This window comes from Odocoileus virginianus, chromosome 21, assembly GCF_023699985.2.
Source record: "Odocoileus virginianus isolate 20LAN1187 ecotype Illinois chromosome 21, Ovbor_1.2, whole genome shotgun sequence".
In the NCBI taxonomy this organism is placed as follows: domain Eukaryota; kingdom Metazoa; phylum Chordata; class Mammalia; order Artiodactyla; family Cervidae; genus Odocoileus; species Odocoileus virginianus.
Window position 1 is genome coordinate 38,425,218 of NC_069694.1, and position 25,122 is coordinate 38,450,339.

Below are 25,122 nucleotides of genomic sequence, written 5' to 3' on the forward strand. Positions count from 1 at the left end.
TGGTTTAGTTTAGCTCTCAAAAGTGAAAATTTTCTTGATTTTTCTTATTGAGTAAAAAAGTAAAAGAGTGAGAGACTGAAAACTATAGCCCACCTAAGTTTAATTATTAATAGTGAGCCCTTCTGTGAACTTAGGTCCTGATTTTGGAGTTTGGAATCTGACCTTTCTCCCAAAGATAAACATTGTTGCAGGTTCTGAGAAGGGTCACTCCCTTGCTGCCACTGAAAGAGTCCACTTCTCAGTGACTTCTAGCTGGGAACTGCATGCATTAGAGGGTAGCTTAATCAATATGATTCTTCTCGCTGTGCTTTTTCTCTGCTTCATTTCCTCATATTCAGCTTCTGTTAAAGGTAAGTTTGTGTTGCCTTCTGCTAACTTTAATTTTAATTGTTTGAGGGGGAAAATGTGTGTGTATGTGTAATGAAAGAATTCTTAACTAAGTGATCTTCAAACCCATGTAACTTTAGAATGCTGGTGAAGGCATGACTGGATTGGAATGAAAACTAAATTCGAATTCCTACATACATTAAGAAAACAGAGGTTCCTTTTAGTTTCAATCCTACAGACTAGCATGCTTCTTGCTTCATTCTCATTCATGGTTTATTTTTAAAAGGGAGAAAAAAGATGCCAGCTATTGTTACCTGCTGCTGCTGGTCACTCAATGAAAGCAGCTCCTTCATTTGAATTGTAAAAGTAGATTTAAAAAAAACAGTTCTTAAATTTCCTTCTAGTTGCCTAGCAATGCGACATCAAAGAGAATTAGACTCAATGAAAAAGGCATTTGACTCAAAGGATTATGAATGAAATGGTAAAGCCTGTATTTAACTCTATCACCATTCAAAAAAGATAAGATTATCATAGTTGGTGGATTATAGAAAATAAAACTACACGACATAGATTTAAGAGATAACATTTATCTTTGGAAAAATAGTGTTGCTCATTATAGTTTCTATTTTAAGATAATATGAATTGGTAACTTTCAGAGCAAACAAATTTTGAGTAATAATTTCAAAAAGCTGTATGAAATATATTAATATGTAATCTTGTTTTAAATCAGCTAATTTATGCATGCCTTGAATTTCTACATATTGCACCTGTAAAATGATCGCTTTTTAGAATCTCTTAAGAGGACTCACCATCAAAATCAGTGGACCTATTATAAAACTTAGCTTGATAGGGTCCAATTTTAATAACTGTGTACTCTAAGCAATTGATATAAAACAACTCACTTGTAAGCTTCTAAACTCCTCTTTTGATAACTGTGACTTTTTTTAATAAGGTAAAGTTTGTCTCAAAATTTTTTGCATGGAAAATTTCCACATGAGGAAAAGAGACAATTTTTGCTATTGGAACAATAAATGGGGGTGGGGGGGACTAAATTATTTCACCTAAGCAAATTACACTTCAGATTCTTGAACTAAAGATTATACATATATTTATATGCATATATATATATATATATATATATATATATAACCATTTTCTAAAATGTTTGGTAAAGATACAGCCTTACTTGGATGAAAGAAAATTTTAATGAAAAAAATAAAGGTTTGTAAATTATATCTGACAGAGAATTGTGAAACAGCTTGCATTTTATGTCAAATACTGCTAAATATTCATAATATGACCGATTTATGCACCATGAGGTCAAACCTAATACCACCATTATTTTGAGAAAAATAATTGAGATATTGTGGGCTTCTCTTTTCTTCCCTTTCCTACATAGAATATTGGATAACTTGATGTTTTCAATTAAATGCATTTGTAAAGATGTAAATACACATATATACACACACAGAAATGACATACAGGAGAACATAATAGATAGCTACAGTTTGTTGTAAGTTCAGTGACAAATCCAGAATTTTAGAAACTGAAGCTTTTACAATTTAGGCTCCATATTTGAGAAAAAAAATCTACATTTTCACACAAAAAAAATCTTACTTTTGCAACTATTACTGAAAAAAGATACGGCATGTATGCATAACACCAGAGTCCCCTTCTAAGATCTTGGAAAAGGCCTGGGCAAGTGAGGGTTTCAAAGCTTAAGTGTTATTAGTGTTGTGATATAAGCTTCTTGTGCCAAATATCATGAATAAAAGATATAGGACTTGACAACTTTCTCTTACCTGGATGGAGTAACTTCTTATATTATGGTACTTTGTTTACTCTGTTGTGTCCGATTCTTTGCAACCCCATAGACTGTAGCCCACCAGGCACCTCTGACCATGGGATTTCCCAGGCAAGGATACTGGAGTGGGGTGCCATTACCTTTTCCAGGGGATCTTCCCGACCTAGGAATTGAACTCTAGTCTCTTGTGTCTCTTGCACTGGCAGGTGGATTTTTTACCACTAGCACCACCTGGGAAGCCATGTATCATGGTTTAATCATAGATTCCTTGTCCTTTGACATGATTGACATTTAATAAGCAAACTAGTTGTGAAGAGTTTACTTTAAAATCAGGCCATTATAAATTTGGGATGTTATGCATCACTTCAAAACTCATCTCACAGTTAATTATCAATGCAATTATTTAGCAAATCTCCAGATCTGGGTGGATGTTGAGAGCAGATTAGATTGTAAATTGAATGAAGAAGGAGTTAGTATAGAGAAGAGACATGCTGACTCAATGTTGGGGAGATTTGTGTTACCTCTGCTTTTTCTAAATCATATTTTGTAATGGTGGGTCTATTCTCAGTGTCTTCTTTGGGTTTTCTTCATAATGCTTTTCCTTTTGATAATCCACCCATACCTACATTTTCTACTTAATCTTGTTACCTCTAAACCTGAACTGTTCCTTCACACCAGTCTTTCTTTCATTTCCTGGCCTGACTATACTTTTCAGTCCATTCACAACAACATCTTCCATATTTCCCCCTCCCTTATCCTTCATCTTACTCTTTTCCTTCCGGCCTTCTGGGTTTCTGTTGGATTCCTAAGTCCCTTTATTTTCATCCTTATCATCACTGCAGGTCTCTTCAAGCCTCACCTTTACTAGCTTATTTCTATTTTGTTTTTTTGCTTAAGTCAATTAACTATTACACTGATCTGAGTTTAATAAAAGAATATTTTGAGATTTTTTTTTAATTTCAAAATTAAAAGTTTTTTTCCTTTTGTGGTAGTAAAAAAATTCCCTCAGAGGAACACGTTGAAAAGGTACAGACTCCTTTGGGAGCTAAAATTGATTTTCTCATTTAATCTGCCATCAATTCCTGTTGCCCTGCTGCATACTCTACAGAGCAACACCCGAAGACAGAAATTTAGTCAAGATATATAAATGGAACATGCCCCCACTTGCCAGTATTGCTGAATCCCTGAGTAACATAAATAGAGAAATACTTATCAAAGAGGAAAGGACAACATGGGCAACACTTCAGCATGATCCACTTATTTAAAGGATGTATCTTTAATCTTTTTAGGACGTATCTCCTATTGAATGAGGTAGGAAAAGTTGTAGAAGAAAGCCATTCTTTCCTCTATCAATTCCAAGTCATCGTCAGAAACTGAAATATATTGTCCCTTTCACATTCTTTTGACCAGTCAAGTAAAAACAAACAAACAAACAAACAAAAAACCCAGCATGATAGTTTGGAAGGCTTTGGCATTAAAGAGAAACTTTTTATAATTATTTTATTTTATTTTTTTTTCGTAATTATTTTAATCAGAAGCCACCTTCAGGTTGTCCACAAAACTTGAATTTTAGTATATTCCAACATCAAATTCAGCATTCTATCTGCTACGTTGAATTAAATGTGGAGTCAGCTTTTCTTAACTGCCCTATACTGCTTACCTATCAGAATTGCTGTGAGGGTTAGATAAGGCAACAAGTATTTCCTTTTTGCCCTTTGTGGAATTTGATAGGTGTCGTAAAAAGGAAGGCCTCTTTGACCAAAATGTCTTTCTGGTCAGAAAGCCGGTGTCTGAACCTGCAGCAGTATCCCCAGTTTGGGGAAGCTAGAGGGAGTCACAGACTTTGTCTCCTTCAAGGATTTTCCTGCCTTTGTCTGCCTTCCTTATGTCATACCTGAGGTTCTGCCTGACTTGGTGCTTGGACACAGCCTGTTTTCATGTACACATTTGGGTACCCACTCCATTATTTCCTTCTGGCTTTTCTGTTAAAAATTTTCCTGTTAAAATCCTCATCCCCTTTCACTGAAGTTTTGTCAGATCATGTACCTTCACCACCAAAACTTTTCAATAGTTTTTCATCTCAGTCAAATTCTAAGTCTATGCAAATACCTGCCCCCCTCACCCACCATCTCCCAGACACTCATGGGTGCCTATTTGACCTCATCTATTTTAGCTTTGTCTTTTACCCAATCCCAGAGTCTTTGGCCTCTCTGTTGTTCCTCCATTTCCTCTCCGGGAACTCTCCTCAGGGCCTTTGAACTTGTTCTCCTGTCTGTGGAGGGATGGAGGGGGGTGTGGTGGTGAGAAATGGGAGGAAGGAGGGGTGGGGAGTGCCCTCTCCACAGATATTCAAGTGACTAGCCTAAAGTCCTTGCCCAGAATATTACCTTCTCAATAAAGATTTTCCCCTGAACATACCCATTTCTTTCCTATTTCATTTTTCTTCATTAGAACTTCTAATATTCTTTATAATTTACTTATATACTTGATTTTTTTATTGCCCACCCCCTCTCATTTAAATGTAAACGCCACAGAGGTAGACATGTTGTCTGCTTGTTAACTGGTATAGCCCCAGAACCTAGACAAGTGCTGACTACCCAGTAGTTGCTCAGTACATCCTTGTTGAATGAATGAATGAATTCCTAGCCCAGTCCCCAGGAATGGAAGAGGTCAACCTAAAGGTTTATATGTGTATAGTGTAAGTAAGATCCATGGTCTCTGGATCCAGACAGGGTGTTAGAGGTTTCACCGCTAATTTCCTGAGTGATCTTGGGTAAATTATATAATCTCTGTGTCTCTTGATTTCCTCAACTATAAAATCAGGCTAATAATAGTACCTACCCCATTAGATTTTTGTGAGGATTAAAGAAGTTAATATGTAGGAAAGACTTAGAACAGACAGTAAGGAGGTTTTCTTAATTTTTGACTTTTCAAGTAATTTTACTTCCTTTCTCAGCTGCCTCACATCTTGCCTAGTCATCCCAGCCTCCTTTTCTGTCCCTCCCCCATATGCATATTTCCTGTGGGGGAAAAAGAGACATGGTTGCCTGTTATAGTTAACTAGTCAATTCTGCCCTGTTAGCCCTGAGGAAAAATGCATACTGAAATCTTATTTTACTCTCTCCTGAGAGCTATGACTAGAAGATATTTCAAAAGACTTTGTATGACTTCAGTTCATCTTTGGGAAAGACTGGATGCTACTCTTTTATGTTTTCTTTGGGTTAAGATATACTGACTGGAAAGTGTATGAACTCTTCCATGTATCTTTCTTTTTTTTTTTTTTTTTTTTGGTTATTATGCTGACTTGTATACTATTTGACATTAAACATTAAATTGTCCCTTCCAAAATAAAACCTGTGCTGGATTTTATGTAGGAAAACATCATTTTATTCAGGAACAGCTAATTTAAATTTACATATGTGTTGCCTTGAAATGTACTTTCATACTGGAAGTTTACTAATTTAATTAACAGGGTAAATTTCCTTGAAGGTATATTGTTTAAATGTTCAAAATATCCAATGTAAGGGACCACCATCTAACTGCTAAAATTTCTTTGGCTTTGACCTGTTGTATTTTAAATATGTTAATTGCAAATTACCAGGCAATCTCTGGCTGAACTTCTACTTGAAATCAAATTTTATTATTTGATTTAAAGAAAGCTGGGTAGGGAGAGGGGAAAAAATAATACACATATAAGTTAAAGCAATACAATGATATTTATTTTAAAATATTCTATAGTTCAACCAAGGCAATATTTAGATAATTGGATTATTATTTAAAGATACAAACTAAGTTTTCTGAAATGGAAGCTTATTTCTTTGTTAGTTGTTGTTTTTATTGTTGTTCAACCAATAATTTCAGCAGATGAATAAGTAGAACCATGTTTCACTTAGCAAAGATTTACTCCCGTTAACAAATATAAGCTCCCACTGGGTACTAATGTACTGGAGAAGGAATGCATTGATGGCAGGATAGCATAGTCCCTGGCCTGCTGGGTGCCTTACAACTAAGACTTGACTTGTATCACTGTCTTTTTACAGGTCACACAACTGGTCTCTCATTAAATAATGACCGACTATACAAACTCACATACTCCACTGAAGTTTTTCTTGATCGGGGCAAAGGAAACCTCCAAGACAGTGTAGGCTACCGAATTTCATCCAATGTGGATGTCGTCTTACTGTGGAGGAGTCCTGATGGTGATGATAACCAACTGATCCAAATTACGGTGGGTATTTTCTACCAGAGCGATGCAAAGATTAGATGTTAGCAAAGTCTTTGAGAAGTGTACCATTCAAAAGCACTTGTTTGTGCTTTTGGTCATATGTTCATTGAATGTTATCCATCACTTAAATAAGTAGATATACAGTTTTGAAGTTTTTGCTAATCAAAAATTATCTCATCTTTCCAAATTATTGAAGCAGGCAAATGAAGGTGTCTACTGGTAACTAAAGTATTATGTTCAGTTCTTGTCTACTGGTAACTAAAGTATTATGTTCAGTTCTAGATGTCATATTTTGTTGTTGTTCAGTAGCGTAGTTGTGTCCAGCTGTGATCCCATGGACTGCAGCATGCCAGGCTGTTAATATGTCATGTTAATAGGTACAAAAACCAGAATCCATTTGAAATGATCTGCATGTAAGGAGTGTAGAATCCATGTCATATGAAAAGCAATTGAGACCACTCTAAGTAAAGGAGATAAATTGTGACCTTCTCGCTTTCCTGAGTTCCTTGATCTGACAGGTAGAATCACCAATGAGGGAGTAACCTATTCTGCATTCTTCCTGAGGACAGAACCAGGTGCTTCCCTGAGTGGCAGTGATTGGTCAGTTATGATGCTTTAGATTTATGTGTTGGCAAAGGTCAAATTAGATGGCCTTTGGGGCGTCTTCCAACTTTAATATATGATTCCACATTTGCTTTTCAAGGATCTAAAAGCAATAGATTTCTTTAGTAAAGTCAGTTCCCCTACATGTCGGTGTGAAACTGGTACCAGGACCAAGATTTTCCTCATTGTAACTGGTAAGTAGCTGGTAATATACTTTATAATGAGGTATCATTGCAATATGTTTGTCAAGTGATCTTTACTTCTTTGGTTGCCTCTAATAGCTATGTGCGTTTTGCAAGTTGGATCAAAACTTTATCATTCACCTCCCCATTTCTCAGTAGAACAGTATTCTGCAGAAAACATTCTGTACCTCTTTGTTCAGTGATCAGATTGTTAAGCCTTAATTTTGTATGTATAGATGAGGTACAGTGGGGCAGGATACCTTTCAAACAAATGGTACAGAAAGTGAAGAGAGCAGGCAGACAGCAACAGTTCAAAACAAATGAAGAGAGTGAAAACGACATTAAAGAGCCATATTGCAGCCACAGTCACTATAAACCTAAAGTCACAGATTCCTTTAATGTCAGTATTTTTGCCTAATTCAAAAATCTAATTTTTTAATACCTTCTCCTTTCTTCTAAAGATGATGGCTAGGTACCGTGAATCATGTATTGAATGACAGAAGATATTATGGCCAACCCTGTTTATTGCTTTACCATTTTATTTTCTAGAAAACTCTGATGGAAACAGGTATAGGAAGTTTTTCTAATAGGTTTCTTTCCGTGATTCCAGATGAAAGATGTAAAAGTTGAAAATGTGAATCAACGGAGAGGAGAGAAGAGCATTTTCAAAGGAAAAAAGTCATCTCAAATCATAAGAAAGGAAAACTTGGAAGCAATGCAAAGACCTGTGCTCCTTCATCTAATTCATGGAAAGGTAAAAGAGATTTTTGGAGTTCCATGTCTTTTTTTTCCCCCAACTTCATATTTTTCTTCCTTAGGTGGATATTAATATTATTTTAGGTGATCATGGTGTCACTACTTTTGTGAAAAATGGAGGTTTTTTTTTTCAAAGAACTAATAAATAGAAGTCACAAATTAAATGTTTCAGAAGTAAATCAAGGCATTGGATTCACTTATATTACCTAGCCATTTATGTTCCCTATTTTTATGAAAAATCTTTATAGTAGAATCAAATATTTGTTTATTGATGACAGGCAGTATTAAAAGGTACATTCTTTATTAAATTTGAAAGGATTAAAAAGCTACTGTAACACAACAGGTCATCATAGATGAATGGGTAAATTCAGAAAAGTAGACAAATTATAAGAATGAAATGATCTAAATTAGGTAAGTGATATAAATTTTTCATAAGAGTATCAATAACTGGCTCAAATACAAAACTGAAGCTTTTGAAGGGACATGGCATTTCTAAGATAGAGTTTATTTAAAAAAAAATTTAGAGATTATTTTAAAGTTATGACTTTGAAAAGCATTTTATATACTAAAGTAATGAATGAGCACTGTGTGTTGGAAATTTGTTCTGAAAATTCTGTAAATGTGATTACTTACAATTTGAATCTCATCTCTTAAAATGGTCTTAGTATGTTTGGAATTGAAACACAATTGTGATCTGTGATCAGGCATTAAATATATGGGTTTATGAAGAGTATAGATGTTATATTGACATGTAAAAACATACTATATTAGTAAAGATGAAAACTTACTCTCAGGAATTAATGTAAAAAAACAGAAAGGGGTCATTAAAACTTCAAATCTCTAAAATTTCTCTTGATCAAAAATTTCCAGATTCAAACTAAAAATGAAAACAAATACTTTAAAATATAAATTTAAGACATGTAATATGTTGCTATTCCTGATGCTCATTTTTAGTAAAGTACTAAAAAGGGATTCTCAAGAAGGATTATTGTATCATCACTCTCTTACAACCAAATATGAATCACCATTTCAGGAATGCTTCTCTCTCTTCTCTACTTGTGAAAATATTAATACTTACTATGCTTCAAGCTTTGCTTACAGGCTTTTTTTTTTTTTTTTTTTGTAAAGTTCACACCCTTTTAACCAGCTGGAAATAACTACCCCTCTTTAGAACCTTCTTAGCACATTATAGCTCACTCATAGCCCTTATCACTTTCCTTTTGGTCATTTGTGTTCATTGCTAGATGATGGGTTTTGGTGAAGAAAATCATTCTTCCTCTTTATATTCTAGCCCTTCTACTCGTCCTGCACAAAGCAGTTAGAGCCAAGTCTTGCACTGACTGATTTGGTGTTCTGGAAGCCTTTCCCAAACCTCATGCTCCCCTGAGCCTACCCAGGTATTGCTAGTGGTAAAGAACCTGCCTGTCAATGCAGGAGACATGAGAGATGTGGGTTCGATCCCTGTGTTGGGAAGATCCCCTGGAGGACAGCATTGCAACCCACTCCAGTATTCTTGCCTGGGTAATTTCATGGACAGAGGAGCCTGACAGGCTACAGTCCATGGGGTCACAAGAGAGTCAGATACAATTTAGCTAAAACATACTTAGCGCTTAACACCTGCACCGTCTGAAGGTATTACATGAATTCTCTCTTTTATCTCCATAACAGCCCTGGGGAGCAGGTGCTGCTTTTTCATCCTCTTGTAATAGATGAGGAAATCAAAGTTAAGAGAAGGAAAGAAACTTGCCCAGGGTCACACAATTAGCAAGTGGTGGAGCTGGGATTTAAAAGAGAGGGTCTGTGTGGAAACTTCTAAGTTTTTACTGTCTTTTCTAGCTGGAAAGTATTTGGGGGGAAAAACCATGTCTCTGGTTGCTTTGTGGTCTTCTTGTCATTCTTCACTGTATCTATTAACTCAGTTGATTTTCATATGGCCCAACTTTGTAAGCAATAGGAAATACTGTTATTTTTTTCTTTGGCGTTCCATTGTGGCAACATGCTTGAGCCATAACATATGAATTGCATTTATATTCTAAGTGTGAAATGTTAGTCACTCAGTTGTGTCCAATTCTTTGTGACCCCATGGACTGTAGCCCACCAGGCTCCTCTGTCAATGGAATTCTCCAGGCAAGAATCCTGGAGTGGGTAGCCATTCCCTTCTCAAGGGGTTCTTCTCAACCCAGGGATCAAACCCAAGTCTCCCACTTTGCAGGTGATTCTTTACCATCTGAGCCACCAGGGAAGCGCAAACCAGTCAGTACTAAAGGAAATCAACCATTCCTTTCAACGAAATGAAATCCTTTCATTGAAAGGATGCTGAAGCTGAAGCTCCAATACTTTGGCTAAACCGCAGCCAATCATTTTATAGCCCTGTGGGTGCAGTTGAGTACAAAGTCTTCGGTTACACATACAAAAGGACTCGGTGCCCTCCCTGTACAAAGGCTGGGATGGAGCTGCCACATCATTATTTCAGTGGCCCCACCGTGTCATTTCTGCAGGAGCTGTTTCTTGTGATGATTTACTATAGTCACAAGTTAAAGTACGTTATGGTATCTTTCATTTATATGATAAAGTACTCGCTGGAAAAAAAAAAAACATGACCCTGGAGATAAAGAAGCCACGTGGAATTTTAGCCACTTCACTGTCAGAAATGTCATTATTTTAGCTATCACATCATCTTACTATGGGAGAAATTATGAAAGGAAAGTCTGTACTGCTGATTGGCAGTTTTCTCAGAGAGTATTTTCTATCCCAGACTCAATTTAAGTTTCACTCCCTGAAATATCTGTGATCTCAAGGTTTCTCACCAGTGTGTATTTTTGTCTTCTCAGAGTCCAAATTTACATTATAAAAGATATCCCATGAAAACACATAGATGCATGTTTATTGCACATATGTTTTTTCATCTCCCCCTACTTAAATGTTTGGGTGTGACTAATTTATTTACAAATTAAGTTGGAAACAAGACAGTTTTCTACTTAAGACTGACATGCAAAAGATGCCTCATCACCACATGGATTCTTTTTTGGCCCGAAATACTAATCCAATTAACTGGAATATTACCAGATTTCTATTTCTGGTTTTCACTCAGTATTGATTGAATTAATCATGTGGCTGCTGAGTCTGCCCTTTAATTTTGTTGTCCCTAGGCATTGATTTTGGAGAAGGCAATGGCACCCCACTCCAGTACTCTTGCCTGGAAAATCCCATAGACAGAGGAGCCTGGTGGGCTGCAGTCCATGGGGTCGCTAAGAGTCGGACACGACTGAGTGACTTAACTTTCACTTTCACTTTCATGCATTGGAGAAGGAAATGGCAACCCGCTCCAGTGTTCTTGCCTGGAGAATCCCAGGGACCGGGAAGCCTGGTGGGCTGCCGTCTATGGGGTCGCACAGAGTCGGACATGACTGAAGTGACTTAGCAGCAGCAGGCATTGATTTGCTCTCTGAATCTGGCAGCGTGGCTCCTGTACCCACACCCAACCTCCGAAAGAAAAGTGACACCTTGAAAGCCTCCTAATTCTTTGTGTATTTCTTCACTTGTCTGTTTTACAAGGTACCATTTCCTAGCTATGCTCTTTCTTAGATACATATGAAAGAGACATACATAGCTTCAGCTAAGTAGACCAAAGAAAGTGACTAATCCTTGTTTGCTGTGATCCTTTTTGTTTAGTTTTGCTCTTTGGCCAGTTAATGAAATTTTGCTTTCTCTTTTCCATAATGAATGTGTAAATTGAAGGAATGTGTAGAAGCATTTTTTTCTTAAAAAATATGAATAATCGCTACTGATTTCTAGCGGAAATTTGCCCTCAAAATTTGGCCAGAAGAAGCACTGCATCTCCTTCGTCACAACCCACCCTTATCCCTCTGTGTTTAGTTTCCTTAGGTTGACGGCTTACTTTGTGACAAGGCTATGCTGCTCTTTGGAAGCTTCAGGGACTGTGAATTTAGATAAGAGTCCTGTGCTCTTGGATATTCAGAGCTCATTTCAGAACTGAATGAAGTAATCAGATTTATGGCCTGAATATAATAAAACTTACTCAGTTCCTGTTGTGAAATAATGAATTTAAGATTGTGTCAGCCACGTGGATTAAACTTCAAAGTTCTGACTTTGTTATTTTCTTAATTACCAAAAGTCCACTTTATTCTAACAGTTTTGACATTTAGCTAGTATGGACACAAATGCTGTCTTCTCTCTGGGTCTCAGTGGTCTGCAACTAAAGGGAGGGAATTTAGGCCCCAAAGGTCAGCAGGCATACAAAAGGAAAAAGAGACTTGTCCACTTTTCCAGTTCTATGGAGACAATAAAAACTAATAGGAGGAATGAAAAGAATTTTCTGTCTCAGAGTTTGTGTTGTTCAGCCTGCCAGGAAAAAAAGTCTGTCACACCATTTTCCTAGGGATATAGCAGTCAAAATCGGAAGAAGGAGTAAGAGGAGAGTATCTGACCTTGTATATGAAGATTAAATCTGCCAACTGGGTTTCTGAAATTTTAGGTAAAACTTTATAAGCAATTCAGGCATATTTTATAGCTTGGAAGCAAAGTGAGGGTACTGATCTGATGGTAGTACAAAGTATTTTTCCTACTTAATGGATCCTCTCACTTTCTGAGGTATTTAAGGCTCAGGCCAAAAATGTCCCAGACTGTAGGCATGTGCGTATTGCTACCAGTGAGCCCTCCTGACTGTGTATGGGCTCAAGAAATCCAGTTAGGATCCTTTAATTGTCCTGATATTTGGAGATTAAGTTCACCCAAATATTTGCAAGGAAAGTTACACTCTAATTCCTCAAAGGTAAGAAGACCTAGTTTACAAAATAGAACATCAGAAACTCAACCTTGGTTCTGAGAAATTGTCGGTGATTTGTTTGAGAATATGATACTGTGGATTTCCAGACGTTGAGGTCACTGTTCCAGTTCCCTTTTAACCTGGGCAAACACAATCCCAACATTTATAGGTTCATCCAGTGTGATGACTAAAATTGATTGCCGGATAGAGTACCCAATAAATCTGTCCCTAGGCAGAATATATGTAGAAAATAAAAATAGAAAATTTGAGGCACTTGTTTGAATTATCAGGCAAAGTATTTTCATCTAAGGTATGCGGGAGTTTTCATGTACACTAAATTGTTCAGATTGGTATTAATTGAATTTATTGCATAATGACTGAGGTTTCAGTTTTACTTGAGAAGTCATGGTTGGTTTTAAAGAGAACTAGGAAGGCATTCAGGATATTTCTGGTACACATGTATCTATAATTACCACAAACCTTGGGAATTTTTATAGGGAAGCTATATCCATCCTCTCCATTTCTAAATCATGTGATGTCTTTGAAGTCAGTACAGGGTAAAAAATGACAGCCTGCTTTCCAGAAAATTCTTTGTATTTTTATCCTTGTTTCTTAAACATGAGCTAAATGGTCAAAATGGTATAAGACATAGTTGTCTCTGTGCCTGTAATTGTCAAGGATGAAATAAAGCTAAGATAAGCCGTTTACTGTTGCAGCCAAATCACAGTCCCCTTCTTCATTCTAGCCTTTTTCCTGCTTTCTGAAGAGAAATTCAAAGCAGTCCCTGTGGCAGGCCATGCAGTGTTAGTCCCTAAGCCTCAATTCTTCCAACCTTCTGTGTCTCCTCATACCCGAGGCCAACAGGAATGCTCTGGAGGGCTAGAGAACGTCAGTCATGTGGAATTTTCTCCATGGGCATTTTGGCCACATGTGGGCCCTTATCGTAGCCCTTAGAGGCCGTGCATCTGAGGATTCTCAAGCATGGTGATTGCCATTCTCTACAAGAATCTATATCTGTGATGTTACTTTGAAACTTGATTCAGTTCAGTTCAGTCGCTCAGTCATATCCTACTCTTTGCGACCCCAAGAACCACAGTATGCCAGTCCTCCCTGTCCATCACCAACTCCCGGAGTCCATCCAAACCCATGTCCATTGTGTTGGTGATGCCATTCAACCATCTCATCCTCTGTCATCCCCTTCTTCTCCCACCTTCAATCTTTCCCAGCATCAAGGTCTTTTCAAATGAGTCAGCTCTCCGCATCAGGTGGCCAAAGTATTGGAGCTATAGCTTTAACATCAGTCCTTCCAATGAACACCCAGGACTGATTTCTTTTAGGATGGACTGGTTGGATCTCCTTGCAGTCCAAGGGACTCTCAAGAGTCTTCTTCAACACCACAGTTCAAAAGCATCAATTCTTTGGCATTCAGCTTTCTTTATAGTCCAACTCTCACATTCATACATGACTACTGGAAAAACTATAGCCTTGACTAGGTGGACCTTTGTTGGCAAAGTAATGTCTCTGCTTTTTAATATGCTATCATGGTTGGTCATAACTTTCCTTCCAAGGAGTAAACGTCTTTAAATTTCATGGCTACAATCACCATCTGCAGTGATTTTGGATCCCAGAAAAATAAAGTCAGCCACTGTTTCTGCTGTTTCCCCATCTATTTGCCATGAAATGATGGGACCAGATGCCATGATCTTAGTTTTCTGAATGTTGAGCTTTAAGCCAACTTTTTCACTCTCCTCTTTCACTTTCATCAAGAGGCTCTTTAGTTCATCTTCACTTTCTGCCATAAGAGTGGTGTCATCTGCATATCTGAGGTTATTGATATTTCTCCTGGCAAACTTGATTCTAGCTTGTGCTTCTTCCAGTCCAGCGTTTCTCATGATGTACTCTGCATATAAGTTAAATAAGCAGGGTGACAATATACAGCCTTGAAGTTCTCCTTTTCCTATTTGGAACCAGTCTGTTCCATGTCCAGTTCTAACTGTTGCTTCCTGACCTGTATACAGATTTCTCAAGAGACAGGTCATGTGATCTGGTATTCCCATCTGCTTCAGAATTTTCCACAGTTTATTGTGATCCACACAGTCAAAAGCTTTGGCATAGTCAATAAAGCAGAAGTAGATGCTTTTCTGGAACTCTCTTGTTTTTTTGATGATCCAGCGGATGTTGGCATTTTGATCTCTGGTTCCTCTGCCTTTTCTAAAACCAGATTGATCACAGTTCACATATTGCTGAAGCCTGGCTTGGAGAATTTTGAGCATTACTTTACTAGCGTGTGAGATGAGTGCAATTATGTGGTAGTTTGAGCATTCTTTGGCATTAGTTTTCTTTGGGATTGGAATGAAAACTGACTTTTTCCAGTCCTATGGCCACTGCTGAGTTTTCCAAATTTGCTGGCATACTGAGTGCAGCACTTTCACAGCATCATCTTTCAGCATTTGAAATAGCTCAACTGGAATTCCATTGCCTCCACTAGCTTTGTTCATAGTGATGCTTCCTAAGGCCCATGTGACTTCACATTCCAGGATGTCCAGCTCTAGGTGAGTGGGAGTGATCACACTTTTGTGATTATCTGGGTCGTGAAGACCTTTTTTGTACAGTTCTTCTGTGTATTCTTGCCACCTCTTCCTAATATCTTCTGCTTCTGTTAGGTCCATACCATTTCTGTCCTTTATTGAACACATTTTTGCATGAAATGTTCCCTTGGTATCTCTAATTTTCTTGAAGAGATCTCTAGTCTTTCCCATTCTATTGTTTTCCTCTATTTCTTCACATTGATCACTGAGGAAGGCTTTCTTATCTCTCCTTGCTTTTCTTTTTTTTTTTTTTTTCTCTCCTTGCTTTTCTTTGGAACTCTGCATTCAAGTGGGTATATCTTTCCTGTTCTCCTTTGCTTTTTGCTTCTCTTCTTTTCACAGATATTTGTAAGTCCTCCTCAGACAGCCGTTTTGCTTTTTTGCATTTCTTTTTTCTTGGGGATGTTCTTGATCCCTGTCTCCTGTACAATGTCATGAACCTCCGTCCATAGTTCATCAGGCACTCTGTCTATCAGACCGAGTCCCTTAAATCTATTTCTCACTTCCACTGTATATTCATAAGGGATTTGATTTAGGTCATACTTGAATGGTCTAGTGGTTTTCCCCACTTTCTTCAATTTAAGTCAGAATTTGGCAATAAGGAGTTCATGATCTGAGCCACAGTCCATTCCCAGTCTTGTTTTTGCTGACTGTATAGAGCTTCTCCATCTTTGGCTGCAAAGAATATAATCAATCTGATTTCGGTGTTGACCATCTGGTGATGTCCATGTGTAGAGCCTTTTCTTGTGTTGTTGGAAGAGGGTGTTTGCTATGACCAGTGTGTTCTCTTGGCAGAACTCTGTTAGCCTTTGTCCTGTTTCATTCTGTACTCCAAGGCCAAATTTGCCTGTTACTCCAGGTATTTCTTGACTTCCTAGTTTTACATTAAAGTCCCCTATAATGAAAAGGACATCTTTTTTGGGTATTAGTTCTAGCAGGTCTTGTAGGTCTTCATAGAACCGTTCAACTTCAGCTTCTTCAGCATTACTGTTTGGGGCATAGACTTGGATTACCGTGATATTGAATGGTTTATATTTTTGACTGTGATGAAGACTTGATTTTTGTCTTCACTGCTGTGAGCAGGAATTCTCTAGTTTCAGGGGCTACTCTTCCTTGAGGTGCAGGTTCCTCACTGTGGTGGCTTCTCTTGTTGCAGAGCACGGGCTTTATGCACACAGGTTTCACTAGTTGTAGCGTGTGAACTCAATATTTGTGGCATGCCAGCTTAGTTATTCTGCAGCATGTTGGATATTCCTGGACTAGGAATCAAACCCATGTCCCCTGCTTTGGCAGACAGGTTCTTAACCACTGGACCACCAGGGAAGTCCAAACATTGGTTAACTTTTGTTTCAAGCAGAATTACAGGTAGGGAATATGTTGACATGCTTGCAGAGAATGTTCCTGATTTCTCTTTCTTGGGCAATCCTTGTTTTCACAGAAACCCTATCCTGTATCAGTGCTCTTTTTACTTTCCTATGTTATTCCCATCATACCCAAAGCCTTCATTATCAGCCTCCATAAATGTCATATTTTGGTGGTCTAGCTTTTTGAAATGTAAATGGCTTCTTTTAAAAAAAAAAGGAAGTCCCAGCTTTGAACTAACAGATCTCTTTCTCCCAGGATTGATAGGGGTGAGAATCTAACCTTTCCTGATATTTATTTAACCAAGTCTCGTAAATGATCCATTTCTGCTGTATTTATGTTTGTTCTTTTTTCACCTAGATCAAAGAGTTCTACTCATATCAAAATGAACCAGCAGCCATAGAAAATCTCAAGAGAGGCCTGGCTAGCCTATTTCAGATGCAGTTAAGCTCTGGAACTACCAATGAGGTACTTAGTAATATTATTAAGTGTCTAGAATCTTATATATAGTTACTAAAATTGTTTATATGGGTTTCTATTTGGAGAGATTCAGTAAAAAAAAAAAAAATTACTCCTATGGTAATGATTAGAAAAGGTGAGTTGGGTAGTTGTCTCATTTACATATGAAACAAATTGTCATTCACCCCAATTTGTATTTGAATACAGGGGAAAGGAAATTAGAATCAGTTATACTAAGGAGACCTATAGAATGACTGAATGATCAGTTCAGTTCAGTTCAGTCGGTCAGTCGTGCCTGACTATTTATGACTCCATGGACCGCAGCACACCAGGCTTCCCTGTCCATCACCAACTCCTGTAGCTTACTCAGACTCATGTCCATTGAGTCGGTGATGCCATCCAACCATCTCATCCTCTGTCGTCCCCTTCTCCTCCCACCTTCAATCTTTCCCAGTAACAGGGTCTTTTCAAATGAGTCAGTCCTTTGCATCAGATGGCCAAAGTATTGCAGTTTCAGCATCAGCATCAGTCCTTCCAATGAATATTCAGGACTGATTTCCTTAAGGATAGACTGGTTGGATCTCCTTGCAGTCCAAGGGACTCTCAAGAGTCTTCTCCAAAGCCACAGTTCAAAAACATCAATTCTTCGGCACTCAGTTTTCTTTATAGTCCAACTCTCACATCCATACATGACTACTAGAAAAAAACCTTAGCTTTGAGTAGATAGATGTTTGTTAGCAAAGTAATGTCCCTGCTTTTTAATATGTGTCTAGATTTGTCATAACTTTTCTTCCAAGGAGCAAGCACCTTTTAATTCCATGGCTGAATGATAGAGACCCAAAAAACCTTGGAGAACATTCCACTGACCTCACTGTGCATCCCTATGCCATAGGGAGGTTATAAAAATAAAGATTCCCTGGATTCACTGCAGAGATTCTGGTTCAGTAGATTAGCATCTGTATTTTAATAGTCTTCTCAGCTAATGTAGGTGTGGTCAGTTTGATCTATATGAACTCTTCCATTTAACAGATGAAAACAAAGGTTAAACGACAGAAGTTTAGTGGCTCCCCAAGTATTATAACTAAAGCAGAGCTGAGTCCAAGTTTTCTTGTCTGAATTCAGCCAGTTCATGAGCTGGTAAGAAAATCTGATGGCAAGGTTGGGGCAAGAGAATGCTGGCTAGCTTGCTGGAAAGACTGAGGGTAGAAAGACTGGCTTGTAGAGGCCAAAGGGACGCCTCGGAGAAGCTATACAGAGTCAGCATTGAGATGTATTTGCTTACATTCAAATTATTGATGTGCCTTATGGTGAGCTGAATTAATGCTGCAGGTTTTAAAGGACTTAGCTCATCAAAGCATGTGTGTGTTGCATGTACACACACACACACACACACACACACACACACAGCCTACACATAGTATTAAAAGTCAACTCCCCTCACCCCATAATTACCCATTTGAGAGATTTTGATTATGACTAGGTCATTTTTGGGGGTTCCAAAATCACTGCAGATGGTGACTGCAGCCATGAAATTAAAAGACGCTTGCTCCTTGGAAGAAAAGTTATGACCAACCTAGACAGCCTATTAAAAAGCAGAGATATTACTTTGCCAACAAGGTCTGCCTAGTCAAAGCTATGATTTTTCTGGTATTCATGTATGGATGTGAGAATTGGGCTATAAAGAAAGCTGAGCGCAGAAGAATTGATGCTTTTGAACTGTGGTGTTGAAGACTCTTGAGAGTCCCTTGGACTGCAAGGAGATCCAACCAGTCTATCCTTAAGGAAATCAGTCCTGAATATTCATTGGAAGGACTGATGCTGATGCTGAAACTGCAATACTTTGGCTATCTGATGCAAAGGGCTGACTCATTTGGAAAGACCCTGATGCTGGGAAAGATTGAAGGTGGGAGGAGAAGGGGATGACAGAGGATGAGATGGTTGGATGGCATCACCAACTCAATGGTCATGAGTCTGAGTAAGCTACAGAAGTTGGTAATGGACAGGGAAGCCTGGCATGCTGCAGTCCATGGGGTTGCAAAGAGTCTAACATGACTGAGCGACTGAACTGAACTGAACTGAGGCCATTTGTCCAATTCCTATTAGACATTAGAGAGAAGTAGGAAATCATTTATTATTCCTGGGGCAATAAGAATGTGCTCACAAGACTCAAAGAGGATGGAAAGGACTCCACATGCTTCAGGAGACACTAAATTCTTCTGTTTTCCTATCTTGTCAGAGAAAGGAGTCCTGCATGATGTATTAGAACCCCAATTTTTAAGCTACTTGCCACTGGAATTCAAATGGTTCATGTGAGAATCCCATCTGAAACATTGTATTTTGGCTTTTCTTTTTAGGTAGACATCTCTGGAGATTGTAAAGTGACCTACCAGGCTCATCAAGACAAAGTGACCAAAATTAAGGCTTTGGATTCATGCAAAATAGAGAGGGCTGGATTTACAACCCCACATCAGGTATGCTGGCTATCACTTTCTGAAGCAACCAAGTTCTTTTTGTAGAGATGATTCAAAAATAATAGGTGAATAAAGTAGCAATATAATTTGGGAACACTTGCAATTTTTAGTTTAGGGTACAGTATTATATAATATCAAATGAATGGATTTATTTTAATGTATTGTAGGTTTGTGTGTTGATCAAATATGAAAGGGGCATTCTTGTGAAAATGAGAAGATAATTTGCTATTTGGCTTGATTCAAAGATAGAAAGCTGATTGCTTGTTACAACCACATTTATTTATTTAGGTCTTGGGTGTCACTTCGAAAGCCACATCTGTCACTACCTATAAGATAGAAGACAGCTTTGTTGTAGCTGTGCTCTCAGAAGAGATACATGCCTTGAGGCTGAATTTTCTACAATCAATAGCAGGCAAAATAGTATCAAGGTAAGATAATGCTTAAATTTTCCTTACTGTTCTTTAGTATATTATTAAAATTAAAAAATATGTATGCACATATATGCATGCACATGAATTAATATATTTATTGCTTCTTCATTTTGACTGTGAGCTCCTTTAGAACAATAATTATGTCTTGTTCCTCTTTATTTTTCATATTATCTATAATAGTATGTGGCATGAAATAATACTTAATGTTTTAAAATAGGACTTCATTAAAAACAAATTGCCTATTGAATAGAGAATTTAAATTTTAAAAAGGAAAACACCTTGATTTATTCTTATTAATTTTCTGATTTCTCTATCAAATGCTTTTAATGTTAAGATAAAAAAGTGGCATTTGTGTGTTCTCTCCTCAAGATTATTTTTTTGTCATTGTGTTATTGTCACACATTGTGTTATTGTCATTGTGTTACTTGTCATTGTGTGTTATTAAACACAAAAATGTTCCAGAGTAAAGTGATATGACAGAATTTTTGCTGTGATTTATAGTACCTACATATTCAAGACTGTTATTTCTATTTGAGAAAATTTCTCTGGTCAGAACAGTTTTCACAGGCTAGAACAGTTCTCATAGGACTAGAATTTCAAATCTAAGAGTATGTCTTATTTTCAGATTTTAATTTAGAGTAACACATCCTAGCATTAAATGTAAGTTATATCTTCTGCTATTATTTCTCAAATATTTCTTCTGAAGTAACTCTAATGTCAGAGGTAAATGGTTGCAAAATCTTGGTAGAAATGCCTCAAACCATAAATGCTTGAAATTTTATTGAAGTCTCCTCTGTATTAGAACCTTGCATTCTACTTTGTACTACATCCGTCTTGATTTCATATAAAATTAATAGTTTAAATTTAGGTTTATCAGGATTCCATTGTTCTATAACACACCACTCCAAACTTAGCAGTATGAAAAGCAGCAATCACTTTATTATTTTCTCTCATAATCATGACACTTGATCCTGCTAGGCACGCCTTGCTGGCTGTGTGTTGTGCAGTTCCAGAGCTGGTTCACAGGCTGCTCCCTCACCTATCTAGTGTCTGGGCTGCAGATTCACACTACTTGGGCTCCTCATGCATCTCTCTTTATCTCCATGTGGCCTCTCAACATGGTCGCTTCAGTAGCCAGACTTCTTACATGGTAGCTCAAGTCTCCCAAGGTATGTGCTGCTAGCTTGCCACATGAAAGCTGAATTCTCTTTTGTGACTTGTTGTTCAGTCACCCAGTCATGTCCGACTCTTTGCAACCCCATAGACTGCAGCCCGCCAGGCCTCTCTGCCCCTCACCATCTCCTGAAGTTTGCCCAAGTTCATGTCCATTGCATCAGTGATGCCATCCAGCCGTCTCATCCTCTGACGCCCTCTTCTCCTTCTGCCCTCAATCTTTCGCAGCATCAGGGACTTTAGTGATGAGTCAGCTGTTCACATCAGATGAACAAAATAATGGAGTTTCAGCTTCAGCATCTATCTTTCCAATGAGTATTCAGGGTTGATTTCCCTTAAGATTGACTGGTTTGATCTTGTAATCCAAGGGACTCTCAGGAGCCTCCTCCAACATAAAAGGACTTAGCCTTACAAGCCATATATTGAAACTTCTACTGTGTTCTACAAGTCCTGGCAGTCACAGAGTCCTGCCCAGGCTTAAGGAGAGGGATGTAGACTCCACATTTTGAAGGGAGAGAGGCAAGCTACTGAAAGACCATATCAGACTCTTGAGGCCATATTTGGAAAACAAGATTTCCTCATTGTTTTAGTAAGTGACATGTGGTTGTCCCGAAGATATTATTTTTCAGAGAGTTGGGCTAAAGCCCAAAAAGGTGACATTGTACATCTTGCTCAGCATCCAGGCAAATTTTCTTTCCTGTAATCTCTTGTCATAATATTTTGAAATCCCAGGCTTAAACTTTCAAACCTTTGAATAAAATTGTTGCTGCAGAAAATTTTCTTAATTATCTAGAGGTTTCTGTTACTGCTGGAGATCTCTCAGTGTGAATGACATGACCTTACAGAATTTGAATACATTCATTTCTTGTTTGCCAAAAGAGTGAAAATTAATAGCTTGTTAACTCAAAAGAAGGCCGCTGATGTGGTATTTCTCTTCCTTGGTCATGCAGGCAGAAACTGGAGCTGAAAACCACGGAAGCAGGTCTGAGACTGAAGCCGGGAAAGCAGGTTGCAGCTATCATTAAAGCAGTCGATTCGAAGTACACGGCCATTCCCATTGTGGGCCAGGTCTTCCAGAGCAAGTGCAAAGGATGCCCTTCTGTAAGTGTGAGCCACAGCATTGTGTGACCCAATCATGGGGTAATCATGGCCTACCATTCTGTTTCCCTTTTGTCTCCAATGGAAGCTTCAGTTAATTTATAAGGAAAGTTTACAAAGAACTTCCAGCCACCACTGAGTTATAATGGCAGCAGCCTAATAATATGCTATAATAATTAACAAATGACTACCACATCCACTTATTTCAAATAAAAAATGTCATGACTTGAAGGCAGCTTCCTCAAAGCAGACCTCAGAATGCAGTGGGGATGAGGGCCTGATGAAGTTAGGGGAAGCATACAGCCTTGAGAGCATGGGCAGTGGCCTGAATCCTGAAAGTTCTGTCTCTCGGGAGTAATATGTTCAGACTTCCCAGGTGGCTCAGTGGGTAAAGAATCCACCTGCAATACAGAAGAAGAGATATGAGTTGGATCACTGGGTTGGGAAGATCCCCTGGAGGAAGACATGGCAACCCACTCCAGTATTCATGCCTGGGAAATCCCGTGGACAGAGAAGCCTGGTGGGCTGCAGTCCATGGGGTTACAAAGAGTAGGACCCAACTGAAACAGCTGAGCACACACCCAGTAAAATGTCCACAGGTGAAATGTTTTACTGAGCTCAGTGTTCTGAGGGCTGCTAGGAGGACTAGAAATGGATACCAAGCTCTTCACCTAAATCAGGAACACTTACGTACCACACCCCAACCTCCCCTACTGTTACAGCCAGAAATGAGCACACCCCCAAGGCTAAGTGTGTGAGTGTGTGTGTGTGTGCATGTGTGAGTGTATCTGTATGTATTTGTGAGTGTGTAATATTTTTAATCTAATAAAGAATAATTTCTTTTGTTGCATAAATCAGTTGTGATGTATGGCCACAGATATGACTCTGGGTTCCAGGGTTTCCTAATACTTAACCCTTGGCTTCAGCCTCTGTTTGTAGCTACCAGAAGATGCCCTTCCCTTGGCCATTATTAGTGTTCAGAAGAGTGGAATCATCAAGAGCTAATACCAGAATTTGCTTAAAGTGTAAGGCACTAATTCCTTATTAGTTTTTCAAATATATCAAAATTGAGTGAAGGGGAAAACAAAATGAGACAAAAATAATTGTTCTCAAACCTTGTTTCTTCTTCTTTTCCCCATAAATTATCTAATGTTCCAGTGTCATTTTCTAATGTCATATGAGACTAAATTATTTAGAAAGGTGACTAATGAAACCAATGATCTTTTCTTATTCTGTTAATTTTTCTCCTCCTAGTTATCAAATATAATGAGCCATCTAAGATTTCTCAAAACTATTTCTTCATTATTATAGAAAAGGTTTATGTCTTTGGAATTTGCTTATTCAATGTCAGTATAATGTCACCATTGCAACTCTTTAAAGAAAAAAATTCTGACTTAACACTGATATGATCTCTGTCCTCAGAAATGACCCAGTAAATCTTTAGCTAAGTACAACTGGAATATTTTTTTGTACTACCCTCTTAAGATTAGATAACCAAAATGGATTTGAAGAAGAGCAAAATATGTATCTGTTGTTATTGGAAGGAATGAATATTTTAAAAACTGGTAGCATGCAGATTATGCAGAGTTAAGAGAGAGGTCACTTATGGGATTTAACACATTTTTTACAACTAAGGGAGAAGTGATAAACTATGAAAAATAAGGTTTTGAACTTTTTCCTAAGCCAAAAGATGTTATTGATTAGAACTATTCACTATTTTTAAAACCACAGCAGCATAACAGTAGTGTATATGAGGATTACCTTTATCTAAATGCCACTCTACTTAACACGGATATATGAAATGAACAGTTCAGACCTCAGCGAGGCGTTTTACTATTACTTGTATTTCATACAAACAGTAAAATAAAGAGAATAGGGAGATCAAATTGTTATAAAAACTGGTTTTCATTAAGGTTTCAGTTCATAAGAAACATGACACAATTCTTCAGCAGTTCAGATGATTTTCCCCCTCCAAAATATCCTGTTGTTGATGAAAATTCAACATAATTTCACTATGGTAGTCAAAGCCTGGCCTCAGATGTAATTCCCTTGTGTAACCATGGAATGACCTACATGCCCAGGATCTTGAGGTCATTTGAGCTAAGTACTAATCGACAAATACTGTCCTCTCAAGGAGGCCACTGGTCAGCAGGCCTCTGTATTTGCCTCTGAGAGTCACAGGGATGTGATAGGGGCAGGGGCAATCAGATATATTGAGGTAAGGTACAAAGAGCTTCTTTTGCTTGTCAGATACAAGGAAAAATTTATTTCTGGAGAGAACATTCTTTGTAAACATGGATGTTCAGAATTATGAGTGTGGTCTCGGCCTGTGGCCGTGTTTTGCAGCTCTCAGAGCACTGGCAGTCCATCAGAAAACACCTGCAGCCTGACAACCTCTCCAAGGCTGAGGCTGTCAGAAGCTTCCTGGCCTTCGTCAAGCACCTCAGGACGGCAAAGAAAGAAGAGATCCTCCAAATTCTAAAGGCAGAAAACAAGGAAGTACTGTAAGTTCCCTGAACGTTTCCTGGGGTTGTCTATAAGAAAGTGTTTCTGGGATGCTGTTTATTAAGCAGATAAGATCCCTTTTTAATCAACTGCCTCACCTTCAAATCAATTGTTTGCTGTTTCACATTTGCATTGAACACTTATGCCTCAGTGCAGTAACTCAATGGTTAATTGGCCAGAAATGCAAGTTTTCAGCAGTGACTCAGAGTGAACATTTTATTTTGAACATTTTGTTCATGAGTGTAAATCAGGTCTAGATTGGTACATCTAGGACTTTGATGTGATACCACAGTGCAGGCACTGCCACACTCTGGTGAAATTGTGTTCCCAGAGCTATTAATTTATACTCAAA

The 25,122-nt window shown here is 38.1% G+C and overlaps 1 protein-coding gene across 1 annotated transcript in view; it reads left to right on the forward strand.

The window, feature by feature from the left end:
* Positions 1 to 200: 200 nt before the first annotated feature.
* The window catches only part of MTTP (microsomal triglyceride transfer protein), a 54,300-nt gene continuing 29,378 nt past the window's right edge, over positions 201 to 25,122 (forward strand). The window contains exons 1-8 of the mRNA XM_020884237.2: positions 201 to 350; positions 6,172 to 6,359; positions 7,752 to 7,895; positions 16,994 to 17,101; positions 19,447 to 19,563; positions 19,852 to 19,991; positions 22,118 to 22,268; positions 24,612 to 24,769. Of these exons, the coding sequence (XP_020739896.2) occupies positions 290 to 350; positions 6,172 to 6,359; positions 7,752 to 7,895; positions 16,994 to 17,101; positions 19,447 to 19,563; positions 19,852 to 19,991; positions 22,118 to 22,268; positions 24,612 to 24,769 (1,067 nt within the window). The 5' untranslated portion in view covers positions 201 to 289. The remainder of the gene's footprint in view (positions 351 to 6,171; positions 6,360 to 7,751; positions 7,896 to 16,993; positions 17,102 to 19,446; positions 19,564 to 19,851; positions 19,992 to 22,117; positions 22,269 to 24,611; positions 24,770 to 25,122) is intronic.